Below are 15274 nucleotides of genomic sequence, written 5' to 3'. Positions count from 1 at the left end.
TTCCTTGCCCTCCTTAAGTCTATTCCTGGGTTGTCAAACCAGCCTAGCTGTAAGTCTAGAGCAGTGGTTCTCAACCAGGTAGGACTTCCCCATCCTACACTCAGGGGACATTTGGCAATATCTAGGAACATTTTTGGTTGTCATGACTTGGGGTGGGGGGTAGGGATGCCACTGGCATCTGGTGGGTAGAAGCAAGTGATACTGCAAAGCATCCTACAATGCACAGGACAGCCTCCCACAACAAAGAATGATCTAGTCTCAAATGTCAATAGTGTCAACATTGAGAAAGCTTTATCTAGAGCTTTCCTCTGAGGTTACCTTAGTGCCCTACTTCTCCAGTCATAGCCTCTTAGCTTCCATCTTCCTGTTATTCTTCTGAGCCAGTCCTTGCCTTGCTTATTACCACCAATTTCTCAACCTATGCCATCTTCATTAGACCAGTGGACTTTTCCACCAGGCATCTTTGTTAATCTGCAGTCCTTCCTCATAGTTCAGCTTGGGAGGAACGTGATGTGAGGCCCAGTATAGAAGAGTAATAAACAATGTGGGCTTTGGGTATAATTTAGGTAAGTTAAAATCCCAGATCCACCACTTACTACTAATATAACCTTGGCCAAGTTTCTTACCCTCTCTGTGCCTCAGTTTCCCCACCTGAAATAAATGTGGATTTCATCAGGTGGGGAAACTGATAATATCGTCACCATCAATCATCATCATCATCATCATCATCATCATCATCATCATCATATCAGACCCCATTAAGGATTTCAGTCCTATAGATCAGTGATTTTTCCAGGATTGGAAAATCATGGAACTGTTTAGGGGGATAACAAAGGTGTTCTGTTTGCATTTTTTATCAGAACTTTATTATACAAAGTTTATAATCATTATATATTATGTATATACTATGTACATATGTACCATGTATATATCATGTACATACTATGTATGTACTATGTACATTTCATAGTAAATACGTTGAATGACTCATTTCTATATGATATAGGTATAGTCAGGGATAAGTTCATAAAGCAATTTATGTCCTTACATAAAGCACTAAAAATAATTAGCTTTTATTTGCAGGGGGCAATACCTGTGACAGTACTAGATCGCACATTAGGCTGAATTAAAGACATAAACTCTTGTTTAGCAGTTGAGCTTGTGAGAGTGTGCTGTCTGGGGGGGCAGCAGTGGGGAGGGGCGCAAATAGATGCATGAGTTCTGCTTTGGGAAATGCTTAAAGGGCAAAACCACAATATAGAAAATGGAAAAAACATATAGTTTGCCTTAGCTTTTCCTATTTCGATACTTTAAAACTTATGTGTTATGAATTGTGTGAAACTGTCACCAAACTTCAGGCTAGTTTTCTTTAATATGGCATGCCATTCAAACATTTGAAAATGGCCTTTTGCACTATTTTAATTATCCTATCTGTTTTAATCTTTCAGATCATAAGACCTATGGATTCTCTGCCTCAAAAGATCATCAAGTGGTCACAGCAATAGAATATCAAGGTAGAGTACCTTACTGGTTTTCATGGTCTGTATTGTTGAAATAACTCACAGAGGTGACACACGTTAGTGCCTTTCTATCTGTCAGGAACCTCTGTCTCACTTCACGCTAACTCCTCTGCTGAAATGCTGCTCACTGCTGTTTCCCCCTTGAGAACTGTTTCTCCACCTCCTCAGTAGAAATTTTGGACATTCCACGAGAGACCTGATGTACAAAGAATGTCTCGTTACATAAAGTATCTGCAACAAAGCAAATCTAATTTGTAAAACTGGGAGAAGGAGATCTTGCAAAGTTTCCAGTCAGCTAAATTTGGTAAATGGGAATTAACACTGCAAACCCCACTCTATGTATTTAAGATAACGTTAATATAGCCTATTGTTGGGGTATCATTTTGCTACTTATTTTAGCCTCTTAAAATATTTATAAGGGAGGAGTTGGTATTCAACAGGTATAAAATTTCAATTTTGCAAGATGAAAAAGTTCTGGAGATTGCTTGCACAACAATGTGAATATATGTAACACTACTGAACTGTACAGTAAAAATCATTAAGAAGGTAAATTTTAAGTTATGTATATTTTATCACAATTAAAAAAAATTTTTAAGGATCTAATAACCAAAAAGAATTATGAGCCTTTATAAATTTACTTCAAATGTTGACTATCTACTACTTCTCTGAAGGGTTTTTACCTAGAACACATTAATAATACTGGGCAACCTGAAAAATTACTGTTTCTTAAATGTGATGCTTCTTTAGACCATAAACATTTAAGAAACTGATTTCAAATGTCTGATCCCTTTTCTTTAGGCATGTCTTAGTTTCCTGCAGTTGGAGAGAGATAGGTTTGGAGTAAAGAGAAAAAGATTTAAAAAAGGGGCCTGGCGTGAGAAGAATTAAATGATCTAGTATTTAACCGGTGCTTACAGACATGCCTGGCATATAGTAAGTTATATGTGCTTGTTAAATAATAATATGCTATAATAAGAAGCAGTGAATCAGTCATTCACTTAAATAATTATTTAGGTTATTCAGGTTCTTTGAAGTCCTAATATTTTACATGATTAACCTAATAAAACACTCTTTATCATGACGTAGTTTTAAATGGGAAGAGGTGGGAAACAGAAATTAATGATTGGTAGTAATTTGGGACTATGGAGTACTTACAGGGAAGACAAACAGGGCTGGGTGAGATGCCCAAAAGGAGACTGGAAAAGCCAGTGAGTGAGCTCAGTGAGAGGAAAAGGGATCAGGGTATCCATGTGGGACAAAGGAAACAAACTTAATTTCTCTCACTTTTTACTTTTCTGGAGGATCTTACTGTTGGGTCCAACTGGATACCACAGATATTCATCTCTGCCTCCCCAGGCCCTACGCCATGATATCTGAATTAGGATGCCAAAAGTGTATTCTTTAGTCTTACATTACTTTAAAAAAATGTATTAAGGCGAAATTCACATAACATAAAATTCACGATGTTAGAGTGAACGATTAAGTGTCATTTATTATATCCACAATGTTGTGTGACCACCACCTCTATCTAGTTTCAAAGCATTTCCAACACTCTAAACAAAAACCCTGTACCATTTTTATATCACTTTAAAATGTATGTTTTATTTTTAAAATAAATCCTTCTACAGATGGGAAATAGAAAATCCTTCTATGTTTATTGCAATCAAATGTTAGTCTTATTTACTCCCAAGTAATTTCTATTTTTTTAATCTCGCCTCTGCTCCTTTTAATAAAAAGTTATATTTTGATTCTATTTTATATGTGCTCCAATCATTCCAACTTGGCTTTCCATAAAGCAAAAATAAATTTCTATCTATCTTCTTCAACATTTCACTTTTAGGATATTTTATGCAGTAACTTAATTTTACTTAAAGTCTAAAATATTTTTTTGTTTTTACTTTTCTTAATTGAAGTATAGTTGATTTACCATGTTGTGTTAATTTCTGCTGCACAGCAAAGTGACTCGGTTGGTTATGGATATATACATTATACATTCTTTTTTCTATTCTTTTCCATTACAGTTTATCCCAGGACATTGAATATAGTTCCCTGTGCTATACAGTAGGGCCTTGTTCTCCATCCATTCTATATGTAATAATTTGTATCTACTAACCCTAATCTCCCAGTCTATCCTCCCCCACCTTCCCTCCCCCTTGGCAACCACAAGTCTGTTCTCTATGTCTGTGAGTCTGTTTCTGTTTTTTAGATAGGTTCATTTGTGTCATATTTTAGATTCCACATATAAATGATATCATATGGTATTTGTCTTTCTCTTTCTGACTTACTTCACTTAATATAATAATCTCTAACGGCATCCATGTTGCTGCAAATGGCTTTTTCTTCTTTTTAATTTATTTATTTTATTTTTGGCTATGTCGGGTCTTTGTTGCTGTGCACAGGCTTTTCTCTGGTTGCAGCGAGCGGGGGCTACTCTTCGTTGCGGTCCGCGGGCTTCTCATTGCAGTGGCTTCTCTTGTTTTGGAGCACGCGGGCTTCAGTGGTTGTGGCACTTGGGTTCAGTAGTTGTGGCTCGTGGGCTCCAGAGTGCAGACTCAGTAATTGTGGTGCATGGGCTTAGTTGCTCCGCAGCATGTGGCATCTTCCCGGACCAGGGCTCGAACCCTTGTCCCCTGCATTGGCAGGCAGATTCTTAACCACTGCACTACCAGGGAAGCCCCCTGTAAATGGCTTTTTTTTTTTTTTAATGGCTGAGTAGTTAGTATTCCACTGTATATATGTACCACCTCTTCTTTATCCATTCATCTGTCGATGGACATTTAGGTTGTTTCCATGTCTTGGCTATTGTGAATAGTGCTGCTATGAACATAGGGGTGCATGTATCTTTTTGAATTATAGTTTTGTCCGGATATATGCCCAGGAATGGGACTGCTGGATCATATGGTAATTCTAGTTTTAGTTTTCTGAGGGACCTCCATACTGTTTTCTGTAGTGGCTGCACGAGCTTACATTCCCACCAACAGTGCAAGAGGGTTCCCTTTTCTCCACACCCTCTCCAGCACTTGTTATTTGTAGACTTTTTAATGATGGCCATTCTGACTGGTGTGAGGTGGTATCTCATTGTAGTTCTGATTTGCATTTCTCTAATAATTAACAATATTGAGCATCTTTCATGTGCCTATTGGCCATCTGTATGTCTTCTTTGGAGAAACGTCTATTTAGGTCTTCTGCCTATTTTTTGATTGGGTTGTTTGTTTTTTTTGTTGTTGAGTTGTACTAAAATATTTTATGATTTGTGTATATGTATATGTGTGTTCCCCCCAATTCATTCAGTTTTTTGTCTTTTGTCTCTCTGATGTCAATAAATCATGAATTAGTTAATTCCTTCTTTTCAGTACTGCTTTTCTGTATCACTTCCCATAGTGAGGCCAAAAGCAGAATGAGGGTAAAGCGAGGGCTGCTCTGCCAGGCTTGTAAATTACATGAGCAGCCTTATGCACAGAGCACAACCCTGAGAGCAATAAATCAGAATTTAATAGCATGCTTTTCTCCACAGAAGTAATAATTTATGGTAATTCTCCAGAACTACTTTGGTAGTATCCATTCTCTTCTTGCATTATGTAAGATTTTGATGATTTTTAACTTGAGCACAGAGAATGAAATCAAACAAGAGTCAACAATACAGAATCTTAGAAAAATTAAAATTCACAATGATTCTAGGTGTGTGATTCCTTAAAGTGATTATTTTGCTACATGTTGAACAAATGCTTTTTCCAAACAGAGAATTATCTTTTCTCAATCCAAACTGGAACAGATATTTTTGACAATGTAATAATCATCTTAATAGAAAAACTTGGTGCATTTTTCTGTCCTAATATGCCTTGCTTTGAGAAAGTATGACTTATGTCTATATTATTTTCTTTGCTGCCTCAAACACAGGAAACACTTTAGCTCAAATCTGAGTAATTTGGAGGTAGATTTATGATGTTATTAAGTATGGATTTCTACCATGCCAAGGCAAGCTTACAACTACAAGTAAGAGAAGTGCCTCATGGGTAAAAGTAATAATAACCATTTATGGAACATGGACTATATACAGAGTACCATGTGCACCCAAGTATGTAAATATATTATCTCATTTAATCTTTACCACAACTTTGCAAGATGAGTAATGTTGTTTTTGTCATTTTACAGATGTGAACACAATCACATCTTTTTTTAAAAAGTTAAATAATTTGCTCAATATCACACATCTGGTTTATGGCAGAGGTCTAACTTCAAAGCCTGCGCCTTAAACCACTATATTATGGCATAATAACGCCGAGGGCTAGACACAGAAAATTATGCTGGCCACGGATGTTGAATTTTGGCTGAAAAGAGAGAGGAGAGTTCATGGTAGTTAGCTTCTCAGTTCACTTAGTTCTTTATCCTCAGATGTTGGCCTCGTGATTCTAGTAGATTTACTGTTTCTCACAGTTTTGGAGGTCAAGGTGTTCCCCTGCTTGGAACACTCCCAAAGAACCACAAGGCGAAATTCAGATTCCAGGAAATTCAAAAATTCAAATTCCCTCTTTTAAGTCTTTGGTTAAATATCACCTTCTAAATGAGGTGAACTCCGACTGCTCTATTTTTTAAAACTGCACCCCCAATCCCCAGATTCCCAAACTTCCTGTACTCTGATCTACTCTTATTTTCATAGCACTCATGACCTCTTAACATACTGTATAATTCACTTCGTGGTATTTCTTGTGTGTCTGACCCCCTGCAAACTGTAAGATCCCAAAGGGAAGGGATCTTTGTTTTGCTCACTGCTATAGCTCAAGAACAATGCCGGACACACAGTAAATACTCAATATATTTTGGACAAATTGCATAGACCATTTCTCCACATTTTATATGGTCAATGAGGTTGAGGCTGGAGTGAAGTCACTTCACTTAAGAAAACCATTGGTTACATTTTTAACATAATTTCTGCAGAGGTTTTCCACAGAGTAATGAGTATAGAAATCAGGAAGAACTGACCAAAAGGAGCGTGTGTGTGTGTGTGTGTGTGTGTGTGTGTCCAGTTAAATATGTGAAACAATATGATTATTTGAGTGTAAATTTATTCCTAAGACCTAGGAGTGTGAGCTAAAAATGAGTGTGGGTGTGTGTTTAATTGTTGGAAACTCAACAAAATACGGGAAGGAAACCTATCTAAAACTCAAGACTCCGGAAGGCCACCACCCATTCTCCGTAATAACAGAACAGAACCACGTTTCCTCAGACAAGTCCCTCGGCACACATTTGTCTGTGTAGCGTAATTGTAAACATGTCTGTAAAATGATGTCTGTTTGTAACATAAAACCTGTTTTTAAAACTAGGTATCCTTAAAAACAACTTTTAGATTTTTTTTTTCCTTGTCTTTCTTTTCTCTATCCTACTTTCTATCTTCCATTACCTGTTATTCTATTTCTATATTTCTAGCAATGTGTGTGGAACTAAAAAAAAAATTAGAAACTACATTTTAACAGAAAAATCATAATTCTGTCACACAGAAATCATCACTGGGTTAATATTTTCATACATATTTATACAGGCTTTTTATCCATATCTATGTGTATACTTTTAATAAAACCTGGGATAAATATTATAAGTATTGCTTTCTAATCTACCATGTCATGTAATATCCTGAATTATTTTTTTTTTAACGGCATTAAGTCTGCTTAACATCAAAATCAGAGGTATGAGAAGGATTTTACCATAGTTTCTCTTCTAGTCAAAGATGCTTTGTTTTTTAGGTCAAACTGTATGCATTGTGGAGGAAAAAAAGTTTCAGAAATATGAAGTTGAGGGAACTCTGCTCAGTACTCTGTAATAACCTATATGGGAAAAGAATCTGAAAAAGAATGGATATATGTATATGTATAACTGAATCACTTTGCAGTACACCTGAAACTAACGCAACATTGTAAATCAACTATATTCCAATATAAAATAAAAACTTAAAAAAATATGAAGTTGACACTCTGGAGAGCTGGCTGAAACATACTTTAAAAAATAGTTAGAACTAGAGGTTTCCATTTGGCAGCTTGAAGCAGTTGGCAGGCAGGCCCTGGGTTTTTCTTCCGTCCGTCATCTTGTTTGGACAGTTAAAAGAGGGGGCACCTTGGGTAGTTCCAGGAATTCTTTAATGACATAAGTGCAGTAAATTCCCCGTGGTAAAGTAACCTTAGTGAGCTACATTGAGGCGGTTAAACCTGATGCCAAGATTAAATCTTTGAATAATTTTTCTGGATTGAGGTGAGGGGTAGGAGTCAATGATTTATTAGGAGACCATATTGGGTGTGTATTAATGTATTTTCAGAGAAGGTTATCAAAAAGGGATCTGAGTGAGAATGCAGCGTGTTGAGGGACCATTTGGGGTTCCATAGCATGGCCTGGGCTGGGCTAAGTGCCTTTCTTTTTTTTTTAATATTTTATTTATTTATTTATTTTTGGCTGTGTTGGGTCTTCGTTTCTGTGCGAGGGCTTTCTCTAGTTGCAGCAAGCGGGGGCCACTCCTCATCGCGGTGTGCGGGCCTCTTCACCATCGCGGCCTCTCTTGTTGCAGAGCACAGGCTCCAGACGCGCAGGCTCAGTAATTGTGGCTCACGGGCCCAGCCGCTCCGTGGCATGTGGGATCTTCCCAGACCAGGGCTCGAACCCGTGTCCCCTGCATTGGCAGGCAGATTCTCAACCACTGCGCCACCAGGGAAGCCCATAAGTGCCTTTCTTAGGCAGTAGGTGTGAAGCATCCACTATTTACCTCCATCCTGGCACTCATCACCTTGGACTGAAATTACACTGTCTTATTTGTCTCTTCTACCAGACTGTAAACTCCTTGAAGACTGAGATAGATGGGGAAGAAAAGGATAAATAGTTAATCATAGCTGCCATTTTTAAAGACTTACTTTGTCCAGGCATGTGTGCTTTGCATATATTATTGTATATGAAGACTCAACAACTCTATGAGATACTATCTTATTTTACAGATGACAACTGAGGCTCAAGAACTAGGGAAAGTAGCATAGTGTCACAAAATTATTTTGCGAAATAATCGTAATGCTTTCAATTCATCTTTGAATTAAGCCAACATGGTACCTGTTGAGGAAATTTATGAATAAATAAATGAATGAATGGATAAAAGAATAATTTAAGGATGTTAAAAATTTATTAATTAACTAAAAGATTATTTCAGAGGGACAATTTTTTTAAAAAGTATTTTTGTTTTTGTTCCTAGAGGTTATTTTAGCCTGTAAATACCCAAAGAAGACCAGTTCCTCCAGATTGGAGTGGAAGAAACTGGGGCACAGTGTCTCCTTTGTCTACTATCAACAGGCTCTTCAAGGTAAGATGCTGGGACTCGATAAGGTGAGAGCAAGAGAGCACCAAATACCCCAGGTCCTTTAATTAACCAATGAGGGCAGGACATGGCTGATGACTGAGAATGTGTTTCTGTAAGTGTGAGATGAAACCAGTAGAGACTGAGACCCAAAACACAACAACCGCAAAAACAGAGGACAGAGAACAGAAGAAATTCACCTCCATGCATGAACTCCATGGAGGCCCTGGACCCCTCATTTCTCACCTCACTTCTAGAGGATGTAAGATGCAATTGTTCTTGCTGGCCCAGTAGATTAAACACTTGAGAGAAAGGAAGAAAAGATGGTGTGGGGTTGGGATGGAGGGTCACTGCTCGATTGTAGTAACTTTACCCTTTTTCCATATCACCATTGAGAAAGCAAGGCCATCACTGAGAAGTTTAGGGAGTTAAGACTTAGGGGAAGGTAAATACAGCTACCCTTATCCAGTGCTTTCTTTTTTACATTTTTTATTGTTATACATTTCTTTATACTCCCTACCCTTCTTGTTGAATATATAGTGAGCTTTTAATTTAAAGTATTGGTAATGATAGATAAAATGCAACGATGTCTGGGACTTAGTTCAAAATAATCCAGTGGTTAAAGGTACAGATGTAGTAAGACAGGCCTAGCATTAATTAAAATTACAGTTGGGTGATGGTTTGTTGAGGTTCATTTTACTATACTCTCTAATTTTGTGCATGCTTGAAATTTTCCATTATAATTATTTTAAAAGTTGGAAATACAACTTAAGTATAATAAACAGGTTATTATTTTAAAATAAGTTTTACTTTAATTTTAAAGAATTAAACAAGTGAGCAAATGTTTAAAGTTCATAGAAAATTTAAAATATCCCTCTGGTTCTTACCTGTTAAGATAGGATTACGGGCATCAGAGGCCTAATAGCACAGCTGTCTTTACTTGAATTTTCTGTAATGCTAATCTAACGTGATACAAAACACTATTTTAATTCCGCACAAATTACTATCAAAAACTAATCCAAAGAATGTTTTTAAAGACCCCCTCACCTTCTTTTTTGTGGCAGTATCATGCAAGCCACCACACATAAAGTTACTGTTCCAGCTAGTTAAACTAGGCTTTCCAGTATCTTTTGAAGATGTGAATCTATTTATTCTAGCATACTAGAAAGGGGATGAGGCAGGAATGAGGGTTGAATTCTTTAAAATAAAATATGGGAATACGGAACTGAGTGTTCTTTTGTGAACAGCATGACATTCTAAAAAAGAAATAGAAATTTGAAAGAGCAGCCCTCATATATACTTTTTAAATTGAGTTTATTAATAGGAAAATAAATGCAGTGGTTACTGAATGAAGTGACTAGAGAAAGGTAGTGTATAGAAAGTTATTATATCATTATTAACATCATTGTCCTCTTTTTCTAAAAGGAGATTTTAAAGATCGAGCTGAGATGATAGATTTCAGCATACGGATCAAAAATGTTACGAGAAATGATGCCGGGAAATATCGTTGTGAAGTTAGTGCCCCATCTGAACAAGGTCAAAACCTGGAAGAGGATACACTCACTCTAGAAGTATTAGGTGATGTACTTGTCTCTGTGTGATTACTGTTCCCACTCTCATCCCCATCATCCAACCCTGGAGCAATGAGGCAACTCAGGGCCCCAGAGAGTAAAGTTATAAAGGTGGACCACCAGCACCGCTGTTCCTGGAAAATCTTGGCTGTTACTCCTTTTCACCTCGTTGGCTGCTGAAATTTTACTGTTACTAACTTATTATGACAAAATCTCTTTTCACTTAAGATTGAGGTAAACCTTAATGGTCCTCCACTGTACATAGAAGCATTTTCCCCAAGAGTTTATTTATTTATTTATTTTTTAACATCTTTATTGGAGTATAATTGCTTCACAATGGTGTGTTAGTTTCTGCTTTATCGAGAGTTTATTTTTCAATCACTTTCAGCATAGGTAGTAATTCTCTTACCATATAAAATAGTCTCAAATGAGATGATAGAAAAGCAATAAAACCAAAAAAGTATTGGGATTAGGAGATGCAAGCTATTATATATATAGAATGAATAAACAACAAAGTCCTACTGTATAGCACAGGGAACTATATTTAATATCCTGTGATAAACCATAATGGAAAAGAATATGAAAACCAATGTATATATATGTATAACTGAATCACTTTGCTGTACGGCAGAAATTAACACAACATTATAAATCAACTATACTTCAATAAAATAAATTTTTTTAAAAATGTAGGCTGGGGAAGTATAGAAGTTATTTTGGTAAAGAAAGGAAATTAGCATTTATTATGCAGCTAGTATGCATTAGGCTCTTTCACATGTGTAATTTTACTTAATCTTTACTAACAACCTGATTTTTACAGATGAGGAGATAGGTGCTAAGTGATTTTCCTAAGGCTGCAGAGCTAGTAAATATCTGGACCAGGATTTGGATCCAGATGGGGTTAACTTCAAAGCCAATATATTTAGTTACTCTAAGACTCACTGATAGATAGCAACTGCTCATGATGACAACTGGTGAGGAAATGATCAGTTCTTCTCCACAGATGTTACTATAAACTACTAAGCAAAGAGAATAAAACAACTCCTCTTCCTTTTTCTATATAGTCCAGGCTCTTTCTAAAATTCTAATGATGTACTTACTGTTACAGAAGAAATTTCATTCAGAAAACCTTGCAGGAGATTCAGCTGGTGTATTAGTCTTCTGCTACATACCAAATGATCACAAACTTAGCAGCTTAAAACAACCACCCATTTATTAGCTCACGGTTCTGTAGATCAGAAGCTCAGCACAATGTGGCTGGGTTCTCTGCCCAGGATATCACAAGGCTGAGATCAAGGAGTCAGCTGGGCTCAATTCTTGACTGGAGGCTCTGGAAGCAAATCTGCCATCAAGCTCATTTATTCTTGTTGGCAGATTTCAGTTCCTTATGGTTGTAGAACTGAGGTCCCCTTTCCATGCTGGCTATCAGCTGGAGGCCACGCTCAGTTCCTAGAGCCACCACATTCCTTGCCATGGGGCCTCTCTATCTACAACCCGACAAAAGCATGTTGAATCCTTCTTGTGTTTTGAATCTCTGAATTTCCCTTCTGTGACCAACCAGAGAAAACTGCTTTTAAAGAGGTCATGTGGGGACTTCCCTGGTGGTCCAGTGGGTAAGACTCCACGCTTCCAATGCAGGGGGCATGGGTTTGATTCCTGGTCGGCGAACTAGATCCCACATGCACGCCCACAACTAAGAAGTCCACAGGCCGCAACAAAGATCCTGCATGCCACAAGACCCGGTGCAGCCTAAATAAGTAAACAAATAAATAAATTTTTAAAACATCAAAAAAAAAAAAGAGGTCATGTCATTAGGGCAGACCCATCTAAATAATTTCCCCTACCTTAAAGACAAGAGATTTGGGACCTTAATTACATCTCTAAAATCCCTTCAGAGTAGTAGCTACATTCGTGTTTGACTGAATAACTGAGAGAACATGTACATACACCAGGGCCGGGGAACTTGGGGGACCATGTTAGAACTCTGCCTACACAGACAGTTCTGGGTTTTCCTGGATTTAAGTAAAGTCTGGTTTACTTTACAAATCCCTGGGACCAGAATAACCTTAATTCAGGTATTCTCTATCTTGGCCTGAATGGGATTTTAGTTTGAGTACTGATCCTGAAAATATACTCAGGTTTGACTTTGTTTGAACATAGTTGATAATAATACATTAAAATCATTGATGAGAGGAAAAGTAGAAATTGTTTATCTAGAAAAGAATAGCTGCTGTAGTAGCTAATGTAGTGTTTGCAAGTGTAACAGGTAAGCCCTGAACTCTCAGTGAGTGGCTTACATAATGGAAGTTTCTTTCTCATGTAAGTAAAGTCTAAATAACTGGAGACAGAGATAGCAGTGGTGGAACTGTATTGCCCTACTTAATGAAATCAGTAGGGACCCAAGCTAATGTAAGCGTGACATCTTTGATACATAGCTTTCGAGGTCACCATGGGTATTGACACCTCCTTGGTAGTGGGAGGGGGAGGGGGAGGGAACGGATGGAGAATCATACAGGAAGCTTTTATGGATCAGGCATGGGAATAGCATATATGACTTTTCCCCAGATTCCATTGGTCAGAACTCATGCATGTGATCCCATCTGGCTACAAGGGGGCTGGCAAATGTGGTCTAGCTGTGTGCCTGTGAAGAAAGGAAGTGGGTCTCTTGAACAAGTAGCCAGTCTCTGTCACAGGTGTCCAATAAATCCATCTTTAGCTGGCTGTTAAAATCCTCATTTAGCTTGTAAATAACCAGTGCCATTTGACTTCCATCCTCCAGTGGCTCCGGCAGTTCCATCATGTGAAGTACCCAGTTCGGCACTGCGTGGAACTGTGGTGGAGTTGCGATGTCAAGACAAAGAAGGCAACCCGGCTCCTGAATACACGTGGTTTAAGGATGGCATCCGTTTGCTAGAGAATCCAAAACTTGGCTCTCCAAGTGCCAACAGCTCATACACAATGAATACGAAATCTGGAACTCTGGTAAGGTCATTTCAAGCATTGGCCTAATAACTGTCTTGCATTTGGAAAAAAAAATATTAGAACTAAAATAATGGAGAGTAGAGGGCTGATACCATTGCTCGTTAAGTAGAGAGAGGAAAGGGTAGCAGGAAAGATGGTGGCACTGACACAGAGAAGTGATGGAAAAGGCTGCCACAGGAGAGGAGAAGACAAAACAGAGAACTAGGGAGTTGGACACAAAAAGGTCTGCACCAGGGGCCTGATGCAGGCCAAGATGGAGTCATGATGATGGATCAGGCCTGGAAAGGTACTAGGTGCAGTCTCATATTTATTATATCAGGGAAATGCATGAAAACTCCCTTGGAAAGGGGACCCTCCTACACTGTTGGTGGGAATGTAAACTGATGCAGCCACTATGGAAAACAGTATAGAGGTTCCTTAAAAAACTAAAAATAGAGCTATCATATGATCCTGCAGTCCCACTACTGGACATATATCCAGAGAAAACTAATTTAAAAAGATACATGCACCTGAATGTTCATAGCAGCACTATTTACAATAACCAAGACATAGAAGCAACCTAAGTGTCCATTGACAGATGAAAGGATAAAAAAGATGTGCTGTATATATATATATATATATATATATATATATATATATATATACACACACACACACACACACACACACATACACACATATATATACACACACACACATATATATCGCATATATTTCATTCTTTTGTATTTATATATAAAAGAATGAAATAATGCCATTTGCAGCAACATGGATGGACCTAGAGATTATCATAATAAGTCGGACAGAGAAAGACAAATATCATATGACATCACTTATCTGTGGAATCTAAAATGTGATACAGGGCTTCCCTGGTGGCACAGTGGTTAAGAATCCGCTTGCCAATGCAGGGGACACGGGTTCGAGCCCTGGTCCAGGAAGATCCCACATGCTGCAGAGCAACTAAGCCCACGCACCGCAACTACTGAGCCTGTACCCTAGAGCCCGCGTGCCGCAACTACTGAAGCCCGCACGCCTAGAGCCAGTGCTCCGCAACAAGAGAAGCCACTGCAATGAGAAGCCCGCGCGCCGCAACAAAGAGTAGCCCCCGCTCGCCGCAACCAAAGAAAGCTTGCACGCAGCAATGAAGACCCAATGCAGCCAAAAATTAATAAATAAATAAATTTTTTTAAAAAAAGGTAAACAAGAAGGTCCTACTGTGTAGTGCAGAGAACTATATTCAATATCTTGTAATCAACCATAAGGGAAAAGATTCTGAAAAAGAATAGAGATATACATGTATGTATAACTGAACACCAGAAACTAACACAACATTGTAAATCAACTATACTTTGAAAAAAATTTTTTAAAAATAGAAAACTCTCTTGGGGATGCCCTGACCTCAGTACCAGCCATGTGAGAATAGTGACTCTTGCCAACCTATGATAGGATGTCTGTGTCATTAAACTCTTCCATGACTAGCTCGTCAACAATTGACTTTGTGACTTGAGTATCTATTACTTTAGATTTAGTCCAGATTGTCTGATCGATTGAAAAGCCTTTCTAAGGAATCCTGTTGGAAATCTGTAAATAAGATCTTTAAAGTTAATGACATTTACAAATAAAAGTATTTTTACTGTTTTTGTCTCTGACTTTTTAGGGTAGAGATGGGAGTAAAAAAAGACAATTAAATTTGAAGCTTTTTTTTTTTTTATTCAAAGTAATATGTCAGTTTAAAAATGCTGCATTTCCAGCAAGCCAGAATTACTATCACAACCATTATCAAAAGAATCTTAAAGGCATGGTAATAAAAATTTTAATAAATTTTTAGAGGAGGTATAGTATTTCCTTTCATCCCTTCAGTCTACAAGTGCACGATAACA

The 15274-nt window shown here is 37.7% G+C and overlaps 1 protein-coding gene across 6 annotated transcripts in view; it reads left to right on the top strand.

The window, feature by feature from the left end:
• JAM2 (junctional adhesion molecule 2) overlaps nt 1–15274 on the top strand; it is a 66292-nt gene that overhangs the window by 37997 nt on the left and 13021 nt on the right. For all 6 annotated transcript variants that reach the window (XR_014244634.1, XR_014244635.1, XR_014244636.1 and 3 more), the window contains exons 2-5: nt 1449–1514; nt 8740–8847; nt 10267–10419; nt 13192–13394. Coding sequence is in view for 3 of the 6 variants with exons in the window: in XM_082391970.1 (XP_082248096.1) it covers nt 1449–1514; nt 8740–8847; nt 10267–10419; nt 13192–13394 (530 nt within the window). In the remaining 3 variants the exon portion in view is untranslated. The remainder of the gene's footprint in view (nt 1–1448; nt 1515–8739; nt 8848–10266; nt 10420–13191; nt 13395–15274) is intronic.

The sequence above is a fragment of the Balaenoptera borealis genome (assembly GCF_965194805.1).
Source record: "Balaenoptera borealis genome assembly, chromosome: 5".
In the NCBI taxonomy this organism is placed as follows: domain Eukaryota; kingdom Metazoa; phylum Chordata; class Mammalia; order Artiodactyla; family Balaenopteridae; genus Balaenoptera; species Balaenoptera borealis.
Note: the sequence above shows the minus strand (reverse complement) of the source record. Positions and strands in the feature narration are given on the sequence as shown.